Consider the following 27,697-nt stretch of genomic DNA (forward strand, 5'->3'; position numbering starts at 1 on the left):
ATTTCCATCTATTTTCTCCCTCCGCCCTGATGTTGGCGATTCGCCTTTCTCCTCCTGTTCCTTATGTTATGTTATGTCCTGATCTGTTCTGTGTTCTAGCTTTCCCATAAACCTTGACTGTGTATAACAAAAAAAAAAAAAACACCTTTAGAGGCCATTTTTCCCCGCAAAGCGGGGGTTGGCCTTTTTCGGGCACCGTGGTTGTTGTTGTTTGTTGGTCCCCTTTTTGAAGCAATGTTTTACGGCCGGATGCCCTTCCTGCCGCCAACCCTGTTTGTCGCCTTTTACGACAAACAGGGAATTACCAGTGAACTGATACTCAATTAGCCGACCTCGGAAGGATGACAGGCTGAGTCAACCCCCCTGGCGTTAATTCAGCGATCGACCGGGATTCGAACCCAGGATCCTAGGATCCTAAGCTGGCACCCTAGCCGCTAAGCCAACACCAGGCTCATGTGTATACAATTATTCTTATAATAAAAACTTCTTTATTCTTGGAAGTTTTCTATTGATGTACAGTCACGTGAAAAAGTAAGTACACCCCATGTAAAATTTTGACTTTTTCAACATATTTCAACATACAGCTATTTGATCTTCATTTCAACAATATTGATAGATAAAGGTGATATAATATAACAAATATCATGAAACGTTTACATTTTGTAGTCAATTGTATAATTTAAATAAACATAAATGCAAATTTCGCAAATGGAAAAAATAAGTACACCCCTACATTTATCACTACTTCAAATACCTAAAATTTGAATCAGGTGCACCAGCTCAGGTGCAAATGATTAGAACATTGTTAGAGAGGATCTTGGAGGAACCTGTCTTATTTAAACCTCAGACATTTCGTTTGGTTTGCTCTTTGTTGTTGAAGTGTGCGGTGTCACCATGCCTCGATCAAAAGAGCTCTCTGAGGCCTTCAGAAAGAAGGTTATAGATGCCTACGAGTCTGGGAAGGGATTTAAAAAGATCTCCAAACAATTTGAAATCATTGATTCGACTGTCCGGAAGATCATCTACAAGTGGAGAAGATTCCAAACAACTGCAAACTTGTTCAGGCCAGGCCGCCCCAGCAAGTTCAGCCCGAGAGCAGACCACAAGATGCTGAAAGAAGTCTCTAAGAACCCCAGAATGTCATCACGGGACCTACAGGTAGCTCTTGCCACTGTTGATGTCAAAGTGCACGAGTCTACCATTAGAAAGAGGCTGCACAAATTTGATCTACATGGGAGGTGTGCCAGGAGGAAACCTTTGCTGTCCAGAAAGAACATCAGGGCAAGACTAAAGTTTGCCAATGAACACCGAGGCAAAGACCAGCACTTCTGGAACAATGTGCTCTGGACAGATGAGTCAAAGGTAGAGCTATTTGGCCACAGGACCAGAAGACATGTTTGGCGAAAAGCAAAGACAGCATTTGACCACAAGAACCTGATACCAACTGTAAAGCATGATGGTGGAAATATTATGGTTTGGGGCAGCTTTGCTGCATCAGGGCCTGGGCAGCTCACCATCATAGAATCCACTGTGAATTCTTCATTGTACCAGAGGGTGCTTGAGGATAATGTGAGGCCATCTGTCAGAAAGTTGAAGCTCAACCGAAGGTGGACCTTGCAACATGACAATGACCCTAAACATACCAGTAAATCCACCAAGGAATGGCTGAAAAGAAAGAAATGGAGGGTTCTGGAATGGCCAAGTCAAAGCCCGGATCTAAATCCCATTGAGATGTTGTGGGGGGATTTGAAACGAGCTGTGCATGCAAGAAACCCCTCAAACATCACAATGCTGAAAGAATTCTGCATGGAGGAGTGGGCAAAAATTTCTCCCAGTCGATGTCAGAGACTGGTAGACAGTTATAAGAAACGCCTACTTGAGGTTGTTTCTGCCAAAGGGGGAAATACCACCTATTAGAGCCAAGGGTGTACTTACTTTTTCCACATGCGAAATTTGCATTTATGTTTATTTAAATTATACAATGGACTACAAAATGTAAATGTTTCATGATATTTGTTGTATTATATCACCTTTATCTGTCAATATTGTTGAAATGAAGATCAAATAGCTGTATGTTGAATTTTTTTTTTTTTTTTTTTAATTTTTTTGTATACAAGATCGAGGCTCGTGAAAGAGCGAACATTAATCACACAGAAAGACAAACAGACACATAAAACAAATAACATCGGGAGCGGTAGACAAGATGGGGAGAGAGGGGGAAGGACACAAACACAACATTTGAGAGCAGGGACCGAGAGACATGGAGACATCGAGAGATCTGTGGGAGGGAGAGGGCTTTGGGGGGGAGGCATGTGAAGGGGGGGGGGGGGGGTGGGAGAGGTATAAACATATGGACACTGCCAGGATTTCCAGGAAAGAAGTTGGAATTTCAAACAAGGTGGATCTGGGGTGAATTAGTGGGGGTAGAAAAGATCAAGGTTATGGATGGGGGAAGATAAGAGATGGTGGTGAACAGCTGTTTTAAAGACCTGGAGGGAGGAGAGGGATTGAAGGGAGTGTGGGAGTTTGTTCCACAGGCGCGAGAAAAGAGGAATGAAAGAGTGAAGGTGAGCAGAGAGCCGAGATTTCGGCAGTTTAACCATCAGAGGGTTGCTGGCAGATCTTGTGCGACCTGTAGGAATATTTGGGGGACAGAGCACAGAGAGAGCTGGGGGAGCAAGGCCGGAGAGGAGTCGGTAGAAGACAGAAAGGCCATTTTTTTTTGAAAGGAATATGCTGAAAAAGTCAAAACTTTACATGGGGTGTACTTACTTTTTCACGTGACTGTATTTGGCCTTCACTCTCAAAGTTCTACTTTACCTTATCTTGCACTTTCAAATGACTTCCAGCAACTATAAGCAAGTCTGCGATGTCGAGGAATCCCGACTCAGCGGCGAGGTGCAATGCCGTCTGTCCCCTCTGGTTTGCCGTCTGTCCCCGTCTGTCCCCAATGCCGTCTGTCCCCATTTTTTTTTGAAAGGAATATGCTGAAAAAGTCAAAACTTTACATGGGGTGTACTTACTTTTTCACGTGACTGTATTTGGCCTTCACTCTCAAAGTTCTACTTTACCTTATCTTGCACTTTCAAATGACTTCCAGCAACTATAAGCAAGTCTGCGATGTCGAGGAATCCCGACTCAGCGGCGAGGTGCAATGCCGTCTGTCCCCTCTGGTTTAAAAAAAGGAAAGAAACAATAAGACACTTTTCAAGACATGCTATAGCATGACATTTCAAGACATGTTCAATTGTAATCGGTTATAGGTTTATAAACCGTGGAATGTAGACTATTAAAATATATTGCAAAACACTGCAAAGAGTATGCACACAAGTTCTAAAAGTTGTTTGTTGCTGCAACTGCACGTACCCTGTAAATACAAACACTTGACCAAGCTGTTTTTATTATGCACAAACAACAACAACACAACATGCATTTTAAGGCCATTTTCCCTGCTTGAGCTTTACCTTGCGGTCCCCATGACAATGTTCTCCATTTTGCCCTATTTTCTGCATCTCTCCTTGTTAAGCCCCTTGCTCGCATTTCTTCTTCCACCATCTTTAGCCAAGTCTCGGTCTTCCCCATCCTCTACTTCCTTCTACATTCATTTCCATCACTCTTCTCAACCAGTCACTTTCATCCTTCCTCAACACATGACCAAACCATCTCGACCTGTTCCTCTTCACAGCATCAATCACAGGCTCTATTCCCATCATCTTTCGCAATTCATCATTTGTTTTCCTCTCTCTCAACGATACTCCACACATCCACCGAACCATTCGCATTTCCACCCTTTCCAGCCTTCGTTGCTGCTCTACGTTCATTACCCATGTCTCGCTCCCATAAATGCACCCACGTGATAAAAGGATAACTTTTTCTTCTCAACAAAAGATAAGACTTTACAACACTTAAAATATCGTCAATCAACCTGCATCTGAAGAGCTGATGTTGTGTCGCACACCTCCATCTCGCAACCCAAACAAACATCAAATAGAAAACGAACACTTTTCTCAACTCTCAGATGGGCAAACTCTCCCATCTACTTTCTCAACAATCCTCTCTGAGAAGTTCTGTCACTCAAGCTTTTGGGTCTCGCTATCTGCCATGATCTTTCCTGGGAAACCACATTTCAAATCTGGCCTCCAAAGCCAGTCGCCGACTGGGCATCCTCCATTGTGCAAAGTCCTTCCTAGGCACACCTGCAAACTCTTATCTACTTACAAGGTCTTCATCTGCAGCTTGATGGAGTACTGCTCTCCCCTCTGGGCTGGCTCCCCTGCCTCGCATCATGCTCAGCTTGAAGCCATGGAGACCAAGGCCTTCAAGATTAATAGAATCTCCTGCGATGAACCTGAGTTTGTGGACCTATCTCTTTCCCATTGCAGGCAAGTCGGTGGTCTTTCTGTCTTCTACTACCTAATTTCTGGTCTTACTTCCTCTGCTCTTTCCATGCTTTGTGTCCCCCAAGGTTTCTGCAGGGAGCGTGTGGTCCACCATCAACCCTTTTCTAGTGAAATTCCCAAAATCAAGAATCACTGCTCACCTGTCACCTCCACTCATTTGTTCCTCTTTCTTTCAACCTGTGGAATCAACTTCCACTTTCTTTTCAATCTCATCCTCCTCTCTAGGTCTTCAAGGCAGCTGTTCACCACCTTCTCAGATCTTCCCCCATCCAAAACCAATAGCTTTTCTACCCTCGTTAACCCCCCACCCTCAAGCCAACCTCCTTCCAAATTTCCAGTTTTTCCATTCTTAGAGTGTGCAGCTTCTGTATCCATCTTGTCCACCTCATGCTTCCTCCTCGACCCCCTATTCCTCCCCACACCCATTATTTGTCCAAGTCTTCCTCTATTTTGTCCTTCAACCCCGCTGTTGATGTTTCCCCCTCTCTATACTGTTCCTTTTGTTCTGTTGCGTCCTGATCTGTTCGTTCAGTGTTCTCAGTCTTCCATGAGCCTTGACTTTATATACATAAACAAAGTTCAAGAATATAAAGACTGTTATTGCTTGGGTTTGGTTTCAACACCACACACACGAGGACAATGAAAAATGCAGCTTTTCAATACATACATCGTCAACAATACGCATGTTACAGCCCTTCTGTAGAAGAAACTTGATCATGATTGGCAAATTATTTTCAGCTGCTAAATGCAGACATGTCTTCTGCTTCTGAGGAACAGAAAAAAGAGTGATGGAAGAAGGGGGGAGGGGGCATGGGGTTAACCCGCAGGTGAAATTCTGCATCCACAAACATGTTACAAGTAAATGGTTACATTGTCACTGAACATTGAACCCTTGCCTAAATGTCAATTATCATCAATTTTATACCTTGTTCAGAAATGTGAAAATACCATATCGTATCAAATCAAAACAACATTTATTTCCTTCAAGAAAAGCAACAGGTATAAATAAGACATTTAATTAGCTGAAGGAGGTTGAATCACAAAAAGTAAACTTGTAGCGGGAACACCCTTACACATACAGTACAGATAACATGCGGAAAAAACGATGAAATCGCATCAAATTACATAACATATACAAATAAACCATGGTATAAATGAAAATAAATAAATAAAAACGTTTTCATGTCCAAAAATTTGACAGGACGAATGAATGAAATATGGGCCTGTAATTTGTCAGTGCAATTTTGTCCCCACGTTTATAAACTGGTGTGACCAAATATGGGCCTGTAATTTGTCAGTTCTCTTTTGTCCCCATTTTTATAAACTGGTGAGACCAAATATGGGCCTGTAATTTGTCAGTTCTCTTTTGTCTCCACTTTTATAAACTGGTGTGACTTTAGAGAATTTAAATTTGTTTGGAAAATGCGTAATGAAGATAAATTGAAGATATGACATAATGTCTTATTTATGTGCACAATAACTGATTTAATTACTTTCAGAGCTAGCTCATCCAAACCAGGGGCATCACTATTTTTAGATGAGGAAACAATATCACAGACTTTCACTTTGGTTGTGTGGTAAAATATGGAAAATTCAAGTAAGGATCGTTCAAATAACAGGAAAAATCGACTTAACCTGGTGGAATTTAGCTATCTAGCAAGAAAACCAATTTCCATAAATATAAAAACTCATTAAAAGCACCAGAATTTCTTTTCAGTATTTGGTGTCTTTTCTCTGTTGCAATTCATTATGATATTCAAATATTCTTGTTTCTTTTTATTAATCAATGAATTGATCATGGACCAGGTTCCTTTAATATTTGAATTATACTGGGATAACTTCTCGTTGTAGTAATTTTGTTTTACTTGTCCAATCAACCAATTAAGAATGAATGAATGAATGATCGTTTTAAGGCCATTTTCCCTGCTAGAGCGGGGGTTAGCCTTGCGGGCCCCATGACAATTCATGGTTCCCTGTTTGAGGCAATGTTTTTTTTTTATGGCCGGATGCCCTTCCTGACGCCAACCCTTGGTCACGCTCTTACGATGCGCAGGGATACGGTGTACCTATTCTAAACCGAGGTACACACCGTGATCATTCATCCCAGTAAGCTGGTACTCAATTTGCCGACCTCGGAAGGACGACAGGCTGAGTCAACCCCCCTGGCGTTAATTCAGCGATCGACCGGGATTCGAACCCAGGATCCTAGGATCCCAAGACGGCACCCTAACCGCTAAGCCAATCAACCAATTAAGGTTATTTTGAAATTGTTTAATTTCAGAGGTATTAACAATTGAAGGTTTATGGAGTAGTTGTTTTATACAACCTCATCTTATACTCAATCGATTGTAAAAACCCATCAGTCATCCAGGGTTTTAATTTTACAGTTTTGTTTTTAGAATTCTAAATTGGGAAACATTTATCATACAAGTCTCCTTAAATTGATCAGAATTTGTAGAATTAATGAGTCTATATTATGTGAAATGATTAGTTTCCACACCTTCTTTAATCAGCTAGTATAACTTAAAACTAATTTGAATCACAGGTAGGTGATCAGTTATATCACAATAGAACACACTGCGGTAACTCATATTGATTGGTTAATACATTATCAATCGCTGTAGCTGTGTCGTAACATGAGTTGGCCAATTGATTAAGGGTAGACAAAAGTAAACTAAGGAGTGCATTGATAAAGTGTTGAGTTGAGTTATTTACATTATATTGAAGGAAGTCTATGTTGAAATCACCCATAATATAAACAAGGATTTATTTCCTGAGAACAGATCATTCAATAATACTTATATATCTACCCCTAATGCATCTTACAATAATTAACCAAATGTCCGTCCGTCCGTCTGTCTGTCTGTCTGTCCGTTCCAAGGTACCGCAAAAACGCTGAACCAATCGCAACGATATTTTGGGTGGGTAATCCTGGGATCTCCTGGAGTAAAATAGGGTATATTGTTTTTCCAATTTCACCTTTGGCCTCCAGCATTTCCAGGTTTGGACTCCCGCATAACGTATTTTCCCGGGTGCCGCACAAACGGCTGCACCGATCGGCAGCACCGATCGGACTCGGTGACCTCGGACAAGGATCTTTTATAAGGACATGGGTTGAATCCCTGCTTGAGAGAATGCCAACCCCCTCCCCGCCATCACGGTCGTCTCTCCAACTCACAATCCCACGAGATATGCGGAAAGGACGACCCAAAACCAATTATCTTATTTTTGATTCGTATATAAACATCATTAAAAGTAAATAACGACCTCGGCCAAAGTTCAAACGATGTGAGTTTAATCTCTACATGAGAGAATTCCACATAGCTATTTGGGCGGTGTATAAGCTAACAGATCACTGTCTCCATCGATCTTGCCAAGGCCGTAACACCTATCGGCTCAAAATCCTCTTAACAGTTGACTTGGTAGTTTTTACAATGAAGGAAACATTAACAATGTTGTTAAAAGTTTATTTTGTGATTGGAGTTATGTTTGGAATGAAAAAAGAGATATCGAATTCAAGTAAATGACGACATGCCGTGATGGCATGGTCTACTTTCGAAATGTGAACTTCACGATCGCCATATGCAGATTCGCTACGGACCCACGATTGATGTTTCTATACGTAAACGTACCGGTTTGTTTCTGAACGGGTACGTTTTTCATGGAAGTCCTTCACGAACTTGCTGTCCATGTCTGACGTGCGACTGAAGGTGCTACAGGAATGTGGAATTTATTGGTTTCATGGTTTAGCACTCGCCGTATCTGCATTGCCTGTTTGCTTCTGGCCTCCCAACCGTGCATAGCACGGGTATCTCACTAGTTTATAAAACCAGAACAGCACTCGTATAAGTGCATAGTCTCGCCTCGCACGTTCATTCTGAACAAAAATACAACCGTTAACTGAACACACTATTATTATGGCCTGTATAGTGTATACCCGTATCATATATGCACCCTATTATGTGACATAATTTATTGGCATGGTTTATGAACGTCATAAGTTTAATTCTTCACTCACATTGGGTCATAGATCACATATATGAAGTTTCAGATTTTTCAGATAATGATTTAAATTCCTTCAATTATGGCTGGAATCAAATTTTACTTGTGAAGTAAAAAAAAAAAAAAGCAAGAGCCTCGGCTGACATTCCACACGTGGTCAAGGATGGATGCATACACCTATTACTAGTCATATTTTCCACTACAAGGTGTCATACGAATGCCCATCAGTTCACCAACAACCAAGTGATTGCATGGTTACCTCGTCCTGTGCATCCAGCTCGATCCCCTTGTCGATGAGAAGCCTGGCTAACTTTTCATTTCCATTCTTCACAGCCAGGTGGAGAGCAATCCTGTTTTCCTGGACCAAACAAAATTCGCTTATTGTGTGCAAAGACTCCGTCACAAGGCATGTTGCGGGAGATATAAAGACTTATGATCATATTAAGACAACTTGATCATACGCCTTGTTTTTGTAACCTGAAATGTGATACACACATCCTTTTACAAAGAATAAAAAGTTTCAAATCCTCATTGTACGACTCTGTTATCTACTATATAAGAGAGATGTTGGTCTGTGTGTTTGTCTGTCGCCATTTTTCTCTGAGGTGGCTGAACGGATCTTCATCAAACTTTCAGAGGTTCATCAGTGAGTGCCTGAGAGTGTTTTAGGATAAACCAAAAAAATTATGAAAAAAAAAAGATCGTTTTTTTGGAGTAAAAAAAAGGAAAAAAAAATCCCTCGATAGTGCCCAAGCCTTTTTTAATTAATGACAGTTATATACAAGTACACATTCGCATAAATAAATACAAAACAATCACCAGACATTTAAATACAAATAAATCAAACCATTCCGGAAGTGTACGAAGTTGGTTGTACAGCTTCTTCTTCTTCCTGATCTGTATCACACTTAACTCAAACGTGATGAATGCCACATTCACCCACCAGCATATATATATGAACCCCCTTCCTCTCCTGCTGCCCCCCTACCCCCCTCCCCTTCCCCCTTCCCCCCTCCCCTCTCCTTTCCCCCTCCTCCCCCCCTCCCTTCCCCTTCACCCCTTTGCCCTTTCCCCCCTCCCCTCCCCTTCCCCCCCTCCCCTCCCCTTCCCCCCTTTGCCCTCCCCTCCCCTTTCCCCTCTCCCCCCCCTTCCTCCCACTCCCCTCCCCTTCCCCCCCTTTCCTCCCCCCCCTTTCCTCCCCCCCTTTCCTCCCCCCCCACTCCCCCACCCGGCAACGCCGGGTACTTTTGCTGGTATTGTAATAAAAGGGATCACGATTGTTGAGCATTATGAAACCTTCTTAAAGTATGTTAGGCCTTAGTAATCTCATGGAACTCACTTTGTTACAAATGTTGATTTGGCAAACAGCATCACTCTCCAGCAGCAATCTCACGCACTCCGTGTGTCCATTCTCAGCCGCAACGTGCAGCGTCGCATCACCATTCTGATGGACAATGCTCAGAATCAAAATTCAAAATGACGGACACCTCTGAGCAAAACAAACAGATCAGGTATTACATTCCTGGACAGATGGCCACTTGACGCAAGATACTTGACAATGTATGGATTTGTAATTTGTTCAGGGTGCTGAAGATGGCGATCGTGTACTCTGCGAGGGACACTGTGGCATCTTTAATGTCCAACTAATGCCGCAGATGGGACACCCAGTTCAATGTCCACGGTAGGGACAGCACAGACAATCTGCGAGTCACCAGGATGATAGGTTGTAGCTAGGCCTAAATTGGAACCCAGGCGAGACAGCTCAGGAGGGAGTGCAAGGCCGACCCTAGATCAAATGACACTAGGAAAGGGGTGCCATTCTCCATTTGTTTAAATGTTGAAGAGCGAATGCAGACAGTGGTTAGGGGTAGTGAGGCCAAGCAGTTGTGAGGAGGTAGCATAATATCCAGGTATTGTTTAAGTATTTAAGGTGTAAAGAACAGGTGAGGACAAGTGTGGGCCCATTGAGGAATAGCACAGGAAGTGTGGTTAGTGAGGAAAGCAAGATGGCAGGAGTATTAAACAGGTATCTTGCTTCAACATTCACACAAGAACAGTCAAGGGAAATTGTCAATAGCTGAGAGTATCTATCAAGGAGGTGAGGAAGGGATTTTACACAAGATCCAGGTTGGAGCGCAGGGGGTTAAGGAAAAGCTGGGAAATCTAGGTCTAGATAAAGCTGTGGGACCAGATAATATGCACATCTGAAAGTATTAAGAGAGGTGGTTGAGCAGGTAAGCAAGAAGTTAACAGAGCAGGTAGGCCAGATGTTAACGGATATCTTTAATAGATCACTGCAGTCAGGACAGTTACCGGAGGATTTGAGAGTAGCAAATGTAACTCCGTTATTTAAGAAAAGATCCAGAGAATAATTGGGCAACTATGGACCTGTTAGATTGACTTCAGTTTGTGGGGAAGGTGATGGAGACATTAATTAGGGACCAGATGAGGAACCGTTTAAATAAATATAAACTAATTAAAGTCAGTCAGCATGGGTTTACCAAAGGTAGGTCTTGTCCAACAAATCTATTAGAGTTCTGTGAAGCAGTTTCTGGTTGGGTGGATGAGGGAATGGCAGTGGACATAGTTACAAACATCTAGATTTTAAGAAGGCGTTTGGTAAGGTACCACATAAGAGGTTGTTAGCCAAGGTGAGGGCTTGTGGAGTGGCTGGACAGGTAGCTAATAGGATTGGAAACAGGATTAGTGATATGAAGCAAAAATAGTGGTTGTGAGTGGGAGAATGTAAGTAATGGGGTACCTCAATAGTAAGGGAAACATATGAAAATCTGTTAACTAAATTGTTACCAAAAAATTTCTTCACCAATATGTTTGTAAAGGTGTGTAATAACATGTGTTAAAATGTTGAAGGTCAACTCCCGTGGGAAACCCAGAAAAAAAGGTGTTGAATTCGGGTACCGAAAAAATATTTTCGAGAATTTTTATTTTTTTAAATCGGCCCTTAAGTAACTTATGAGGGGTCAAATAAGGGTTTTTCATGATTCTGAGTTGATTGTTAACATTTATATTTCACCACAGACACTCCTTTGTGGAAAAATAATTTCTAAATATATCTCATTTTCTACTTTGCAGGACATGGAGTCTAGCAATATGGATGAAGACGTTACTCCACCTGTGCTCAATTGCTTCATCTGTGCACGCTCGGATACACCAGCTGAAAGGCTCATACAGGCAACTCCAAAGGGATACTCAACTTTATTGAAACAAGCAGAAACTGTCGAAAATGTTACTGTTGTGGAACGTATGAAGGAGGCTCAAAAGGAAGGAAAACTGAGGTACCACCAGAAGTGTAAAAATGATCTGTACAACAACTTTGTTGCAACCACCAAGAAGTCAGCTCAAGCATCAAAGGCAGAGAAAGAGTCATCAAAGTTGAAGAGAAGACGCACTACTTGTGAGTTCAGTTCATCAACTGGCTGCAGTTCTAGAAGATCACAGTCAGTTGACCTCCTGTATAAGGATGTATGCATTCTTTGCAACCAACCAGCCCAGCTCTACAAAAATAATCCAGCACAAGCTAGAAAGAAATACAGAGTGCCAGATAATTTGACTGCAGATACACTGAAGGCAAGCTTGCTGAAGACAGCACGGAGTCGCGGGGATGACTGGGGCACTGAAGTCACTGGACGCCTGGAAGGGATCAACGACTTGGTAGCAGAAGAAACACTGTACCATTTGCGATGCAAACTTATGTTTGCGAGAGGTGACAGTTTGTCCAAGACTGATGAGGAAGGAAAAAGGAAGAGAGGACAGAGGAGTATTGATGAGGAGCGAGAGGCAGTTTTTATTGAATTCTGCAAATGGTTAGACTCAGAATTAGAGCATGGGGTAATGAACATGGACCAAGTCCATGAAAAGCTGCAGGAGTTTGATCAGTCACCAGAGAAGAGCCTTTCTTATTCAAAGCATTGGCTAAAGATAAAACTTCTAGAGAAATACGAAGACACCTTGTATTTCACAACACAGGAAAGAAAGGCAGATGTACTCTGTCTCAAAGATGGCACCGACAATATTCTGCGAGAGCATCATGCTAATCTTGACCATGGAGATGAGAAGACTCAGATCATAAAGACGGCACTCAAGTTCATATCCAATGATATTGCCTTGATTGATTTAGGTCCAAAGTCATACCCCACCACACACAGTATGACTGACATCAATAGTCAACTGACACTTGTTCCTGCAAGCCTTCAGATGTTCTTGAGACCGATTGTCAAGACAGACGAAAGAGTTGCCGTTTGGGGGCAGAATTTTATTAAGGCCTGTCGACCTCGGTCTGGAGTATTGCCACACCAAATGGGGCTTGCCATACAACTTGATCATAGATTTGGGTCAAAATGGATGCTCAACAAGTTCCACCGGCTGGGATACACTGAGTCTTACACGGAGACACAAAACTACAAATACTGCTTCCTTAATAGTAGGAGTGGAGATGATGTTCCAGATACTTCTGGCACTCTTGACACCATTGTGGAGGAAACCGATGAACAGATCAATGATGAGGTTGCGGTTGATGCTGCGCTTGAGGATCAATCAGTGATGACAGCCAAAGTGCCAGCCAGTGAAAGTGAATTGTCAAGTAATGATCAGGTGGTCTTTATGGAGGTTGGGGAAACAAACAATGCAGTCACTCAGTTTGTTGGAGACAATATAGATTTAAACATTGTCTCTATTCACAGAAACACTCCCTTTCACTCAATGGGTTGGATCGAAGTCACCTCTCCGGCACCACCTTTGCCAGATCCACAGACAACAGCAGCTTTACCCCGGGTGAAGTTGAAGGCACTCGACAAAGCTAAGATCCTGAGAGGAACTGAAGTAAAGATTATTCCATTTACGAACAGGAAACAGATAGGAACGAACGCGATCATGTTTCTCCCCCTCGCTGAGCTTTCCACCTCCCTGGCTCATGATCAGCCACTCCTCACTCCAGGTGACACACTCTGGGCAGCGGGGTGGGTGATCAAAGCCAACGATCCTGAGTTCCCACACTCCAACTGTGGATGTGGACTATGGATGGACAATAGGTGTGCATGGGTATGAGCCAGTTCCAACACTGGACCCCACGGCTCCTGAGGAGCTATTGCAGTTCACGAGCTGTAATTGTCATGGAGATTGCAGCAACCGGCGATGCAGCTGCAAGAAGAATGAGGTCATGTGCATCTCGGCCTGTGGAGTCTGTAATGGCATTACATGCAGAAACTGCAGTCATGATGTTGTTGAGTCTGAAGAAGACATAGACAATGACTATTGAAACTTCTGACATTGTGAATGAGAAATAACTCTTGAGTATTATACACAAAGAATTAAGTTAAGCACCCCTACACAAAGAATTAAGTTAAGCACCCCCTAATCCTGTCCTGAACCTGAACCCCCTCGAGCACGTTTGGGACATGTTGGGACGACAAATTGCGAAGATGGTCCCTCCAATAGCCAATCTGGATGAATTGGAACGTGCATTACATCGGGAATGGAACAACCTGCCACAGCAACGCATACGACGGCTTACAGGGTCTATGAGACGTAGGGTTGAGTCAGTGATCCGATCACGTGGGTCCTACACACGTTATTGACGCAAAGATCGCTAGAGGTCTTCTCAGAACAATGACTGTACGTTAGAAAACATAAACGTCATCCACACTGTCCGTGATGGACCTATAGCTCCATACTTAAATTGAGGTGAAAATATGCCTAAAATTCCCAAAAAATTTCACCTTAAATTATTCAGAATAAAATATTGAAAACGGCATGATTGTTATGTTTTTATGTGACCATAATATCACTTCTCCAGAAAATATAGCAATATCATGGGTATATTACACTGTTTTGACGACAACAAACTTGTAATGTGCGAGGTTGTAAAAAAACGGGGGGGGTGCTTAACTTAATTCTTTGTGTATATATATGTATGTGAAATAAAAGCTACTTTGTGTGTAAATGTAAAAGTGAAAATATAAATGTTAACAATCAACTCAGAATCATGAAAAACCCTTATTTGACCCCTCATAAGTTACTTAAGGGCCGATTAAAAAAAATAAAAATTCTCGAAAATAATTTTTCGGTACCCGAATTCAACAGCTTTTTTTCTGGGTTTCCCACGGGAGTTGAACTTCAACATTTTAACACATGTTATTACACACCTTTACAAACATATTGGTGAAGAAATTTTTTGGTAACAATTTAGTTAACAGATTTGTGAAATATCTCATAAAATGCTCTTACTACAAGGGACAGTAATAGGACCACAATTATTCCTAATTTACTGTTTTTTCATAACAATGATTTGGATAGTGGGATTAAAAGTCTGCGCATCAGAAAAAATGGAGGTCTTGCCTACATTAATGTCTTGTACGAGGGTGATCTGTGACACGTTTAGTGGGATAGGAATTGCTTTATTTCCAATCATTGTACATACGGTTAAATATTCACATTTACTGGCTTGAGATCCACCCCACCCATTTACCTGTGTCCTTTTTGACTCACCTGGTTCGTTCCGTTTTTGTTTATAGTGTTTTCTTTACTCTCCTCCCTGTACTTTCCTTGTCAAAATGAATCCTTTTAAAAGGTAAGAAAAAGTTTGAGGCATTTGTTTTCTGTGTGCGTTTGCCGTCGATTTCTGCCCAATTGAATGATCCTTGGGGAATGGTGAAGTTATAGATTTTATTGAACGCAGTGTAATACAATACTATTTGGGCCATCTCCCGGGACACTGCGTGCACTGCGTGTTCTGTCTTAACGGATTTTCGAAATTCAAAAAGTGCATAACTCTGTGAATATTTGGGGAAATGTCTAGAAATTTAAGCTTGGTCTGTAACTTATCAAAATAAAGCCAGATACCAAGTTTAAGATTAATATATTAAATGGTTAGGGTGGGAAGTCTGGAAAACCATAGGATGGACAAGCAGATGGACGGACAGTGAGCAAACCTATAGTCCCCTCCAGTGAAACCGGTAGGATAATAAAGCAATGGCAAGCTTAATAAAGACAAGGTGAAAAATAAAGGTATTCATTCAATGTACCATTCTCAACATACTTCCCCATATATGCTACAGGTCTCCATGCGTCAACAAGCCGAATGCATTTTCCATCAAAACTCGAGAAAAAAAAAGCAGGTTAGTATATCATCACAGCCATGCTATGTGCATCCAACCCATCCTAGTGGCCTATTCTGCACTGTTCAGACTTGCACGTATGCACAGTCTCCTACAAATCCTCGATCCACGTGCCCGAGGGCAATGACATCACGGACTTCTATTCTTCTAAATTCGTGCCACAGGGGAGCATACAATTTTGACATTAGGTTAGGGCATTTTGGATATCGCATTCAAATAAGACAATAATACAATAAAGCTCTGCCGACCGAGTACAGTAGTACACTAGTTTTGCAACAAATAGGAGAGCAGGTCGAGTCTCAGGTGATATTTCAAGTGACCCACTGGCTTCTTCCTTCTTAGCTCTAGCACATGGTTTGGATCTCTATTCTCTTTACAACAGTCTTCTGGTCTCGTGCTAAAACGAGGAGTTGTTGTCTTGTATGCACTCTGTGGCTGCTGGTTTCATCATTTTCTGGAAGTGCGGTTGTGCTGCTGATGCAGTACCCCTGTTACCAGTAAGCTGGTACTCATTTGGCCGACCTCAGAAGGATGACAGACAGAGTCAACCCACGTATTGTTATTTGAACGGTATGACAGGTGCTCGTACTCAAGACCCTAAGATCTCAAGCCAGCCACCTTAACCATTAAGCCAACGACAAACTAAAATCCAGGGCTGCGATGTTCCCCCACTCCTCCCCCGACCCCACCTCCACATACTACCCTGGGGTTTGTTACCAACATGCGACTTTCAAAATGATATATTTCTGCCCTGATTTCTTAGCATGCATGTGCAGAAACCCATAGTAACGAAGTAAATCGGGGTGGCCTTGATTATTATCTTTCCTGCCTAACAGATAAGGATTGTCGAATGAAACGACTGTAAAGAAAACTTTTAAAGAAGCCAAAAGTACCTGTAAGTGTACCTGCGAGAAAGGGGTGTGCGATGGCACAACAAAAGAGTTGGAGAACTTCCTGATTAACTCGTCCAAAAAGGTGATATTTGGTTGAAGGTTCGTAGGTGTGCATGTTCTAACCAAAAACACAGTTGCTTTGAAGCAACTTCACTTTTCTTCCTTGGTGCCTTTTGGTTTGCACTTTGGTGAGGCAGTTCGTCTGAACACATGCCTTCCCTTCCTGGAAGGCGAATCCGACCGAAAACAGTCTCGGTGCATTCCAAAAAGCCTGCAACAAGTGCGTGTCCACTCTCAGGAAAGAGAGCAAACAACATCTATTCAACCTCAATAATCAACTTTCAAGCTTGTCTCCCTCCTCTAAAACCTGGTGGCACCTTGTCAAGGCTGTCACTGGTGTACACTTCCTTTCCATGCATTTCCTCTAAATGGCACCGCAGCCAACTCTGCTTGCGAGAAAGCCGAATGTCTCAATTCCGTGTTTGCTTCCAAATCTTGAGTCCTTGTCCTCTTGTGCACAGGGTAAGTTTAAACCGATTATATTTACTATTAATCATGTTTGGAAGGAAGGAGGGGGCGAGGGGGAGGGGAGAGGAAGTGCCTTCCCTTCCTGGAAGGCTAATCCGACTGAAAACAGTCTCAGTGCATTCCAAATGGGCTGTTAGTACCGTTACAAGTATATATCTTTTTTGTCTGGTTCCGGGGCAACAAGAGAAATTATACTAAACAAGCACAGATACATTCAAAGTACACCGCCCACATACCAAATAAATAAATATCCTCCAGTGTGCGACATTGCCGGGGGGCACGCGTGGCGGTACCGCAGTGCAGCACATAGAGATGGTATTGGAAGGGAGAGGCATACAATAATTGATTGATTAATTGCATAATTAAAATCAAAAAATAATGATCGGAAAATAATTTATTAATCAATTGGCTAATAACATACCCGTCAACCACCAGTGTTTCAACCGAAGCAGAAACTTTTTCAAAGTTAATTAAATAAGACATTAATCGGAAAAATGTAATAATTTATTGATTGATCAATAAATAATTTATTGATTAATCAATAAATAAAAAAATAGCCTTTACAGCCAAATCACTTGGCCATTGTCGTGTCCAAATATCAGCTTCCTAGCTCAAAAGGTACCTGAGATAATGCCCAGATGAGAAAGGAAATAAATAAGTGCTTAATTAATCGATAATAATTAAGTAACTAATCAATTCATTGATTAATCAAAAAACAAAAATAAATAAGGTTTTGCCAAAGCACTTGCTCACTATTGTGGCGAAATTTCAGCTTCCTAGCTCAAAGGATGGCATGAAGAGAGATATCGCCCGGACAAACAAGAAAACAAACAAACAAACAAACAAACAACCAGAGTGAAAACGGAGTACTCCCTTTCAGCCTGCGTCATCGCCGAGCCCCCTTCGGTGCCGGGCAATGATGTTATGCAGCGCCTGGAGATGGCATAGGAAAGGAGCGGTGTACAATTTTTGCATCTATTGGTGAAAAGAGTGCCCGTTCATGTGTGTGTCTATGTGTGTTATAACCATGAACTGAATCAATGTAAACACAAACACAGCGCATGTGCAAAAGGCCTCATTTAGCAGTCATACGTCATTTTGAAAGTCCCGTATTGTATTCCTGCCGTTAAATTTGTTAATCATGCTACAAATGTTGTGCAATAATAACGCTAAGAACGCAATGTTGCGCAATAAATATGCCACCCCAATCTGTGCACTACAATTCAATTTGCCAATTCTTCTTGAGAGGCGCAATTAAAAAACTGGACAATGCTTCATTTATCATTAAAGAAAGGTACGTCTTGATTACGACCCATTTAAATATTAAAAGTCTTTAATTTTAAAAAAAACTCCAATGAGTCCTTTTAATTGCCTTTTATGCTATACACCAGCGACAAATAAATGGAAGGTTGTACGTAATTTAGGTTTTTGCCCGGGTTTCCAAGGCTGAATAATGTGAAAATGCAGGATTTTTAAACAAGGTGTATTTCATATGGGCATGGACATGTATTCACATATTATGTGAAGTAAATGAACCGCTGATGGATTTAATGAAATGAAAGCATGATGTACTTCGCAAACATGTTGCATGTCAAGCTGTGAGTTTCAATAAGGATGCCAAATGAAGTGAAACACGAAAAAAGAAAAATTAGTAGTTGTATAATGTATAGTCGTAGGCGTAATACTAGTTGTCGTGGCTGTGGTTGTTTGTGTGTGCTCCTTCCTTGTCACCTTCGCCACCAGGGTGGGCGGAAGTTGTGTTTCACCCCTGTTTGTCTCTCTGTCTGTCTGTTTGTTTGTCGGTGAGCAGGATATCTCAAAAAGTTAAGAATGGATTCGGATGAAACTTGATGGATGGTGTTTGACAAGGACGAATGGATTCAATTTTGGTGAAGATCTGCATCGTATCCAGATGAGTTTTATTTATTGATTTCATAAGTGATTCTTTATAATTGAGATATGGGCCAAAATCGATATATAGCATGATACCTCAAAAACGTTGTGGACGGGTAATGACAAAACTTGGTGGATGAGTTGGGTAGGTGACAAGAATGAGGTGATTATATTTGGAGTAAGGTCCGGATGCAGATCCGGCCTCACACACACGAACAACGGTGGACATTTTGAGACCTGGCAGTAGGTCTCCGTTCCATCTCCTGAAACCCATGCACGTGTGGAGATAACAGGCAACAACATACACAAACATATACGTACAAAGACACATACACATATAGGTGTACACACTCATACATATAAAACTCACACATGAAGATGGATACTTTGAGACCTGAGAGGGATCCTATCCACCTTCTGAAATCAAAACCCACATAGAGAGATACCAACCAATGCGACACACACACACACACACACACACACACACACACACACACACACACACACACACACACACACCAAGAGGTAATGGGTGCTGAAAACAAACTGAAAATAGAAATGATAGCAAGGAAGATAAAAGCTATGACGACGTCAACAAAGGGAGAAAAGCAAAGCAAATGTTTGAAAATAGCCCAAAAAACAAGGGAACCAAACGCAAAATGTATCAAATCCCTTGAAAAAGGTAAACTTGAAAATATCTGGAAAGTAATTTCTGAAGACCCAAAATAACACAACAAAGAGGGGGATTGGATCCCAAACTTGGGAAATAAAAAGCAACACCAACACACCATTAGTGAAAAAGTACTCCGATGACATTGAAATGGAATTTGGCCTAGATAAGTGTGCCAAATGCACATTCGTACAAGGTAAACCAACAAAAAACAAAACATAAAAATCGACCGAGATACAACAATACAGGAGCTAGACAATGAAGCATCGTACAAATACCTCATAGTAGAAATGGGCCACCAAATGTGTCACAAACAAATGCGCAAAACTATTGCCAAAGAATACCTGCGTAGAATGAGGAATACCTGCGTAGAACTTTCTCCAAGAAACAAAATGAAAGCCATAAACCAACTAGCAGTATCAGTGTTCCAATACACCTGTAGAAATAATAAATGGACCACAAGCGGAAATCAATAAGGTAGATATCAAAACAAAGAAACTCCTCACCATCAACAAAATGTTCTACAAGAATCAATGCATCCTGAGAATGTACCTGCCAAGGTAAGAAGGAGGTAGCAGCCTGATGGAGCTCAACCAAGTATACAGAATGCCAACTGTCAGAATGGCTGAATACATGAAAACTTCAACAGACTGCAGAATCCAATTTGTTTGCAAATACAAATCAGTAAGCCAGAAAATGTATCCCCAACCCACCTCGCAAAAAATTTACAAAACAGATGAATTGAAGATGTCACACATTAAGCCAAAACAGCAAAGAATACTGCCCAACCCCAATGAATCCAAAAAAAGATAAATAAAAATGTCAAATGAAATATCAACAGATGTCCACCGATAAAAGAGCAGGAAGACATTTAAAAAAAAAGAGTTGGACAGATTGGAAGGAGACAAAGAAGGATCACTGGACTGGCTAAGAGGCCACCCCAATTAGAAAGTCGAAGGAATCATAATAAATGGCCAAGACGATGCACACTATACCAACAGATTTAAAAATATGGTAGGACTGAGCCAGATGGACAAGGACAAGGCCAGATGGACATCTGGACAAGGACCAGATGGACAAGGACAACCTTTATTTTGCGAAAATCGGACAAATATTGACCGACTTATGGAAAATATTAACTTATATAAAATTGCGGATAACTGTGTTGTAGTCGTTGGAGGTAAGTAGTCGTTGGAGTAGGCGCGTGCCATGGCGCGCCAGTCACGCGATTGCGTAAGTAGTCGTTGGAGGTATTGACTTATATAAGGTTGGTTTTCTAAGGCTGGGGCGCAGTGGCGTCGTCGCGTCCCCGGCACGAGGGTCGATTCTGAGGAAATCTTGTTTCATTGTGCACGCCTTCGTTTTACTTCCAAATTAGAATCTGTTTCATTAATTGTTATTTCCACACTGCGTCGAGAAGCGTAAGTATACCGTGACAAGAAAAAGGTATGTTACGAATTTATGCGAGGTATATTGTGATAGGTATCGTCGAGTGAAGGGGTCGTGTTCGGGCCGTGGTCTTGCCTAGATGTAGGCCGCACCTCATTTTGTCGAATAAAGTGGTATTCAGGTGGTTCCGGTATTTGGGACCGCAGGGACGGAAAGTGCAGGTTCGGGGTGCCAATCACTCTCGCTAGCCGGCCCGCTCTGGAGGCTCGGATCGGGACACCGGGATTCATTCCGGTCGGCCCGGAGGTGGGGGTGTGGGACTTGTCACGGAATGTCAAAACAAACGGCCTACCGGGGCCGCCCAAAAGTCGGGCGTGAGGGGCGCGTCCACTAATGGAACGCCTCTCGCTTCCCAAATCGAGGGCCACGTGGTCAGGAGAACCTCGTCCCTTCTGGTTGCCTTGCCGTCCCACCGTGAGCGCTGGTCAGGGTGTACTTCAAGCTAAGCTTAAGTGTTAAGTGTTAAGTTCCTCCTTGCCCTCGCAAGGGAAAGGCTAGGGTCAAGCTCTCCCAAATTTCCAAACACTAGAAATCGGACGTCTCAAATTAATTAATTAATTTGTTAATACATCTCAGTCGCCCGCGACCTCTCCAGCGCGGGCGTCAAACCAGTTCATTTCCGGTGCGACCGGGCCGAGTATCGGCCCGGCCGTGGCCGAAGCCGTTGATTCCGCCGTAGCACGCTAACGCGTAGGCTCGTGCGTCCCTGGTCCGCCGGGGCTCTGTGGGTGTCCTACCGTGCCTGACGCCGCTACCCTCTCAACTTTCGAGAGTAGGCGCCGGTGCCCGGGGACGGATTTCGCTGTCTAAACATGGTAGCGCTAGGCCAGTGGGACCGCCGGGACCCACGTGCACTCACAAGTTGTTATGCGCGTAGGCGGCAGTATCAGACCGGGGCGCCCAAACGCTCCCCGGCTAAAGTTCATCCTGAAAGCGCCCACATTGTGCGGACAAACTCCACCAATTGGCCGGTCACACTGTGCCTATCGGCCGGCCTCGAAGACCGAAATTGTGGCGGTTACCGATCCTTCGGGTACACCTTCGGGGCCACGTGGGCCACGTGGGCGGACAAACTCCACCAATTGGCCGGTCACACTGTGCCTATCGGCCGGCCTCGAAGACCGAAATTGTGGCGGTTACCGATCCTTCGGGTTCGTAACTATGCCACCCTGAAAATCATGCAGCGGAAATGAAGGAAATTCATTCATTTCGTCATCTAACCAGTGACGCACATGAATGGATGAACGAGATTCCCACTGTCCCTATCTACTATCCAGCGAAGCCACAGCCAAGGGAGCGGGCTTGACGGAATCAGTGGGGAAAGAAAACCCTTTTGAGCTTGACTCTAGCCCGACTCTGTGAAGGGACTTGAGAGGCATGAGGCACTCAATAGGGCTGGACCCGTGATTTTACTGGGCTGATTTTACTGGGCTCAAGGGACTTTACTGGGCTGATTTTACCAATAGGGCTGGACCCGTGTACGATGCTTTTACACCTCCTATCGGGATTTAAAAGGCTCATGACACCACATCTGTACACATAAAGAAACAACAAGGTAGGAAGAGTAATCTACATGCACATCTTCCAGAAAACTCATGGAAACATTAACCAAAAGCAGTCAGTGAAAATGAGGAAGTCATGCTCACGTACAACCTGATGATCCCATCGAGCATGAACATAGAAAACAAAGCATTACGACCAGATATAGTACTCAGGAACAAAAAGGAAAAGAAGGCATTGCTAATTGAGGTTTCAGTACCCAGCGATTTTGGCCTAAACAACACAGAAATCAAGAAAATGATGAAGAAGAACCTCACTGGGATTTTACAAACCACCCCAAGGAATACAACCACAAATTAACTACAACTTTTTTTTTTTTTTCTTTTTTTTTTTTTTGTATACAAGATCGAGGCTCGTGAAAGAGCGAACATTAATCACACAGAAAGACAAACAGACACACAAAACAAATAACATCGGGAGCGGTAGACAAGATGGGGAGAGAGGGGGAAGGACACAAACACAACATTTGAGAGCAGGGACCGAGAGACATGGAGACATCGAGAGAACTGTGGGAGGGAGAGGGCTTTGGGGGGAAGGCATGGGAAGGGGGGGGGGGGGGGGGTGTGAGAGGTATAAAACATATGGACACTGCCAAGACTTCCAGGAAAGAAGTTGGAATTTCAAACAAGGTGGATCTGGGGTGAATTAGTGGGGCTAGAAAAGATCAAGGTTTTGGATGGGGGAAGATAAGAGATGGTGGTGAACAGCTGTTTTGAAGACCTGGAGGGAGGAGTGTGATTGAAGTGAGTGTGGGAGTTTGTTCCAGAGGCGGGAGAAAAGAGGAATGAAAGAGTGAAGGTGAGCAGAGAGCCGAGATTTCGGCAGTTTAACCATCAGAGGGTGGCTGGCAGATCTTGTGCGACCTGTAGGAATATTTGGGGGACAGAGCACAGAGAGAGCTGGGGGAGCAAGGCCGGAGAGGAGTCGGTAGAAGACAGAAAGACCACCTACCTGCCTGCGGTGAGTGAGTGAAAGGCCCTCAGAGATAGCTTCATCGCGGGAGATTCCAATGATTCTGAAAGCTTTGGATTCAACAGCGTGAAGCCGAGCCAGGTGTGAGGCAGGAGCACCAGCCCATAGGGGAGAACAGTATTCCATTGAGCTGCGGATGAAAGCCTTGTATGTGGTGAGGAGCTCAGGTGTGCCTAGGAAGGACTTCGCACGACGGAGGATGCCCAGTTGGCGACTGGCTTTGGAGGCCAGCTTGGAAATGTGGTTTTCCCAAGAAAGATCATGGCAGATGGTGAGACCCAAAAGCTTGAGCGACAGAACTTCTTGGAGAGGATTGTTGAGAAAGTAGATGGGAGGGTTGTCCAGTCGATCTTTTCGGAGAGACATAGTAAGAGTGTGAGATTTGTCAGGATTGAAAGACATGTTCCACATGTTTGACCAGTCTGTGATTTTGTCCAGGTCTTCAGAGAGTGAGGAGGCTGCAGACTGCCGATCTGAGGGAAGAGGAATGGAGCGGCAGAGAGTGGAGTCATCAGCAAAGAGATACAGAGGATTTTCCAGAGAGTCGGAGAGATCATTGATAAAGACCAGAAAAAGCACTACGACCTACGCACTACGACATCACTTCCTCTCTGACTACGACCAGAGAGGAAGTCCGCAAGCCATGCATGGAGATTTCCATGGATACCATAGGAGGAGAGTTTGGTGAGCAGAGCTGGGTGCCAGACCGTATCGAAGGCACGTGATATGTCAAGGGAGACAGCTCTGATTTCCTGTTTGGCATTGAGGACCTCCATCCATTGTTGAGACAGCAGAAGCAGCATGTCCAGAGTAGAGTGACCTGGTCTGAAACCAAATTGATGATCAGAGATCAAGCCATTGGAGAAGAGGAAAGATTTCATATCCGAAGCAATGATGGATTCCATGACTTTGCTGATAATTGGGAGCAGGCTGATTGGTCTGTCGTTGCAAGGATCTGTTTTTGCACCTTTTTTGTGTAAAGCAGTAATGTTTGCTGATTTCCAGGATGCTGGCAGATGACCTTGAGCAAAAGATAGGGTGAAAAGAACAGAGAGAGGGTGAGATAGAGCGGCAGAGCAGGATTTTAGGACCCGTGGGCTGATGCCATCTGGTCCAGTTGCAGAATCAGAGTCGAGGTTTGACAAAAACTCCTCCACCTTGTCAGGAGAGAAGGTCACAGAGTCCAGGAGCAGTTTGGTTCGACTGGGAAAGGTGGGAACAGAGAGAGATGGGTTTGGGACTAAGGATTTTGAGGCAAACAGAGTTGAGGCATTCGGCTTTGTCACGTGCGATGTCAACTGTGTGGCCATTTGAGGTAAGGGACGGGATGGAGGGGGAACAAACACCAGAAACGGATTTGACCAGACGCCACCAGGATTTGGAGGAAGGAGACAGGTTTGAGAGTTCATTCTTGAGTGAGGAGAGATAGTGCTTCCTGGCACTCCTGAGGGTAGACACACACTTGTTCCGAGCTTGGTGGAAGGAACTGAGATTTCCTTCAGTTGGATTAGCCTTCCAAGAGGCAAAGGCAAGTTGTTTCAGGGCAACTGCCTCACCACAAGATTCAGTGTACCATGGACGGGAGGAAGGGTAAGACAACTGAAGGCGAGATGGGATAAATCTGTGCATGAGAGAGATCAGTTTGCTTTGGAAGAATTCCCAGGAAGAATTGATGTCAGAGGCAGTGGAGATGGGAGACCAATCCAGACGATTGATGGCTGCTTGAAGACCGTCCCAGTCGGCCTGAGTGAAATGCCAGACTCGTCGACGCTGAGGAGGCTCTCTGAGAATGGCCAGAGAGATGTCCACTTTGACTAGCACATGATCAGAAGAACCGATTGGAGCAGCAGAAGAGAAGCAGACATTTGCAGGGAAGTTTGTCATAACCAAGTCTAGAAGAGAAGATACTCCATTGGCTGAGATCCGGGTCGGGAAATTGACAGATTGTGTCAATCCCAGTGAGTCACAGAAGTCCTTTGCTGAGGTGCCATGACTGGTGAGAGAGGAACCCACACCCAACCAGGTGGCATGATGACAATTGAAGTCACCACATATGAGGAAGAGAGAGTTGGGATGAGTGGATAGAAGTTGGTCCATGTTGTTAGACAGTGAAATGTAGATGGAGTCATCACTGTTTGGGGGACGGTACAGAACACATATGAACAAAAGGTGGGAGCGGAGAGGAAGCCGTAGCCAGAGGTACTCCTGGGGGTGAGGAGGAGAGAGGGCAGTGCAAGGAGAGTGAGGAAGAGAGTTTTTGATAAAGATAGCCACCCCACCACCAGGCCGAGGCTCAGGTCTATCATACCGGAGGAGGGAGTAACCAGGAAGAGATATTAAGGAATCAGAGACATCTTGAAGGAGGAAAGTCTCTGTTAAGCAGATCAAGTCTGGATTGTCAGAAGCAACCTGTATGGAGAGATCAGTCAGGTTTGAGCGAAGGCCCCGGATGTTTGAGGTCCATACCGTTAATGAAGAGAGAGGGGGAGCATCGGGTACAGGACAGGGGAGGGGAGGAGTAGGGTAAGATGAAGGATGGGAGGGGGAGGTAGGGAGAGCAGTTGTTAGTGTGTCAGCGATTGCAGAAGAGTTCCAAGAAAGGGAAGGATGAGGAGGATGAAAGGTTTGAAGGTGAAGGGATGAGGCACAGTGAGGGGTTGTTTGAGGGGGGGCAGAGGAAAGAAGAAGGTTGGGAGGGGGTGGAGGTATGAGATAGAAGGGAGACGTAGTGGGGAGGAGGCAGCTTTGAGGAGGAGGGGAGAGGAGGGAGAATTGGAGAGGAATGGTATGGGGGGAGATTTGAATGGGAGGGGTTGGGGGGGAGTTTTAAAGGGGAGGAGTGAGGGGGGAGTTTAGGAGGGGAAGGGCAAGGGGGGAGTTCAGGAGTGGAAGGGCAAGGGGGGAGTTCAGGAGTGGAGGGGTAGGGGGGGGAGTTTAAGAGTGGCGGGGCAAGGGGGGAGTTTAGGAGTGTAGGTGCAAGGGGAGGGATTTGGATGGGAGGGGCAAGAGGGGAGTTTAGAAAGTGGATGATTAATGAAAGACGAACATTGAAAACAAATTGGGTTTGTTGTGATTTTCAAGTTAGCAATCCGGTTCAGAATGATGGAGGAGGGATGGAATGAATGTGAATTTAGACCATGTAGTGAGGGAGACGTATAAGATATTGAATTTCTTTTTTTTGAGGTGGAATGAGTTGGAGAGGAAATTGAGAAAAGCCTTTTAAATAGGAAGAAAAACAGCGTGTTGTAAATGGAGGCAATCCAGTTGTAAACTGGAGGCAATCCGGGGTTCAGTGACAATCCTGAAAAGAGCCTTTGGAGCAAAACTCTGAAAAAGCTGAACAGCTTGGTGAACCTTGGTGAACCTAAGCATGAACCTTACTGAAGTGGAGGTGGATACTTTGAGTCCGAGAGAGGACTCTGTTCCACCTCCTGAAACTTACAAATGAAGATAACAACCAATGACACACACAATTGTGGTATTGTGGGTATTGCTGACAGCCACCAATGCACTGCGGTCGGGCAGTGTGTCGATGGATATTGGGTGTTCAGGGTATGTTTGTGTCCATGCATGTACAGGGTCCGTCAGGGAGGTGTGACGATTTTCAGAAAACTCGTACACAGTTATTTTTAGTCGAATTTCAATTTTTTTTTTTTTTAAAGACTACATATATAATGCCATGTAACACACTGTAACAAAGACATTTTAAAAATGTAATTCATGTTTGAAAAATGACATCTAAATGGCGGCCGTTCTTGTCCAAGCATTCTTGCAGACGCACGGAAAAGTTCCAGCATTTCTCAGCACAGCAGCATCCCTCAGCAGTTCCAGCATTCTTTCTGCGAACGTAAACCGCCGTACGAAATCATTCTGCTGCAGTTCTTGAACCACCATGATTTTGTACGCGTGATAATGAAGGTCCAAGTGCAAAATTCGACGAACTGATCTGTCTGACATCCGTAGAGCGCGAGCGTGCCGTACCGCTGACCGACGAGGGCTGGCCTCCACAGCTTGTCGAACCCTTTCGATGTTTTCCGGGGTCCTAACGGTTCGATCACCTCCCCGAGCTGCTCCCGGCCTCACAGATCCAGTTGTCCTGAAGTTTTTTACCCACCTCAATATTGTGTTTCGAGACGGAACGGCGCCACGTCGACCAACATTGAAGTGAGTACGAAATCTGCGCTGTGTAAGCACCAC

The 27,697-nt window shown here is 43.8% G+C and overlaps 1 protein-coding gene across 3 annotated transcripts in view; it reads right to left on the minus strand.

Annotated features, from left to right (window-relative positions):
- Positions 1-27,697, minus strand: part of LOC137421016 (uncharacterized) — a 72,156-nt gene that overhangs the window by 20,682 nt on the left and 23,777 nt on the right. For all 3 annotated transcript variants that reach the window (XM_068106650.2, XM_068106649.2, XM_068106651.2), the window contains 4 exons: positions 9,742-9,846; positions 8,662-8,760; positions 5,068-5,166; positions 3,072-3,170 (listed from right to left, as the gene is read on the minus strand). In XM_068106650.2, coding sequence (XP_067962751.2) covers positions 3,072-3,170; positions 5,068-5,166; positions 8,662-8,760; positions 9,742-9,846 — 402 coding nt within the window. The remainder of the gene's footprint in view (positions 1-3,071; positions 3,171-5,067; positions 5,167-8,661; positions 8,761-9,741; positions 9,847-27,697) is intronic.

Source organism: Myxine glutinosa, chromosome 2 (assembly GCF_964187855.1).
Source record: "Myxine glutinosa chromosome 2, kmMyxGlut1.1, whole genome shotgun sequence".
In the NCBI taxonomy this organism is placed as follows: domain Eukaryota; kingdom Metazoa; phylum Chordata; class Myxini; order Myxiniformes; family Myxinidae; genus Myxine; species Myxine glutinosa.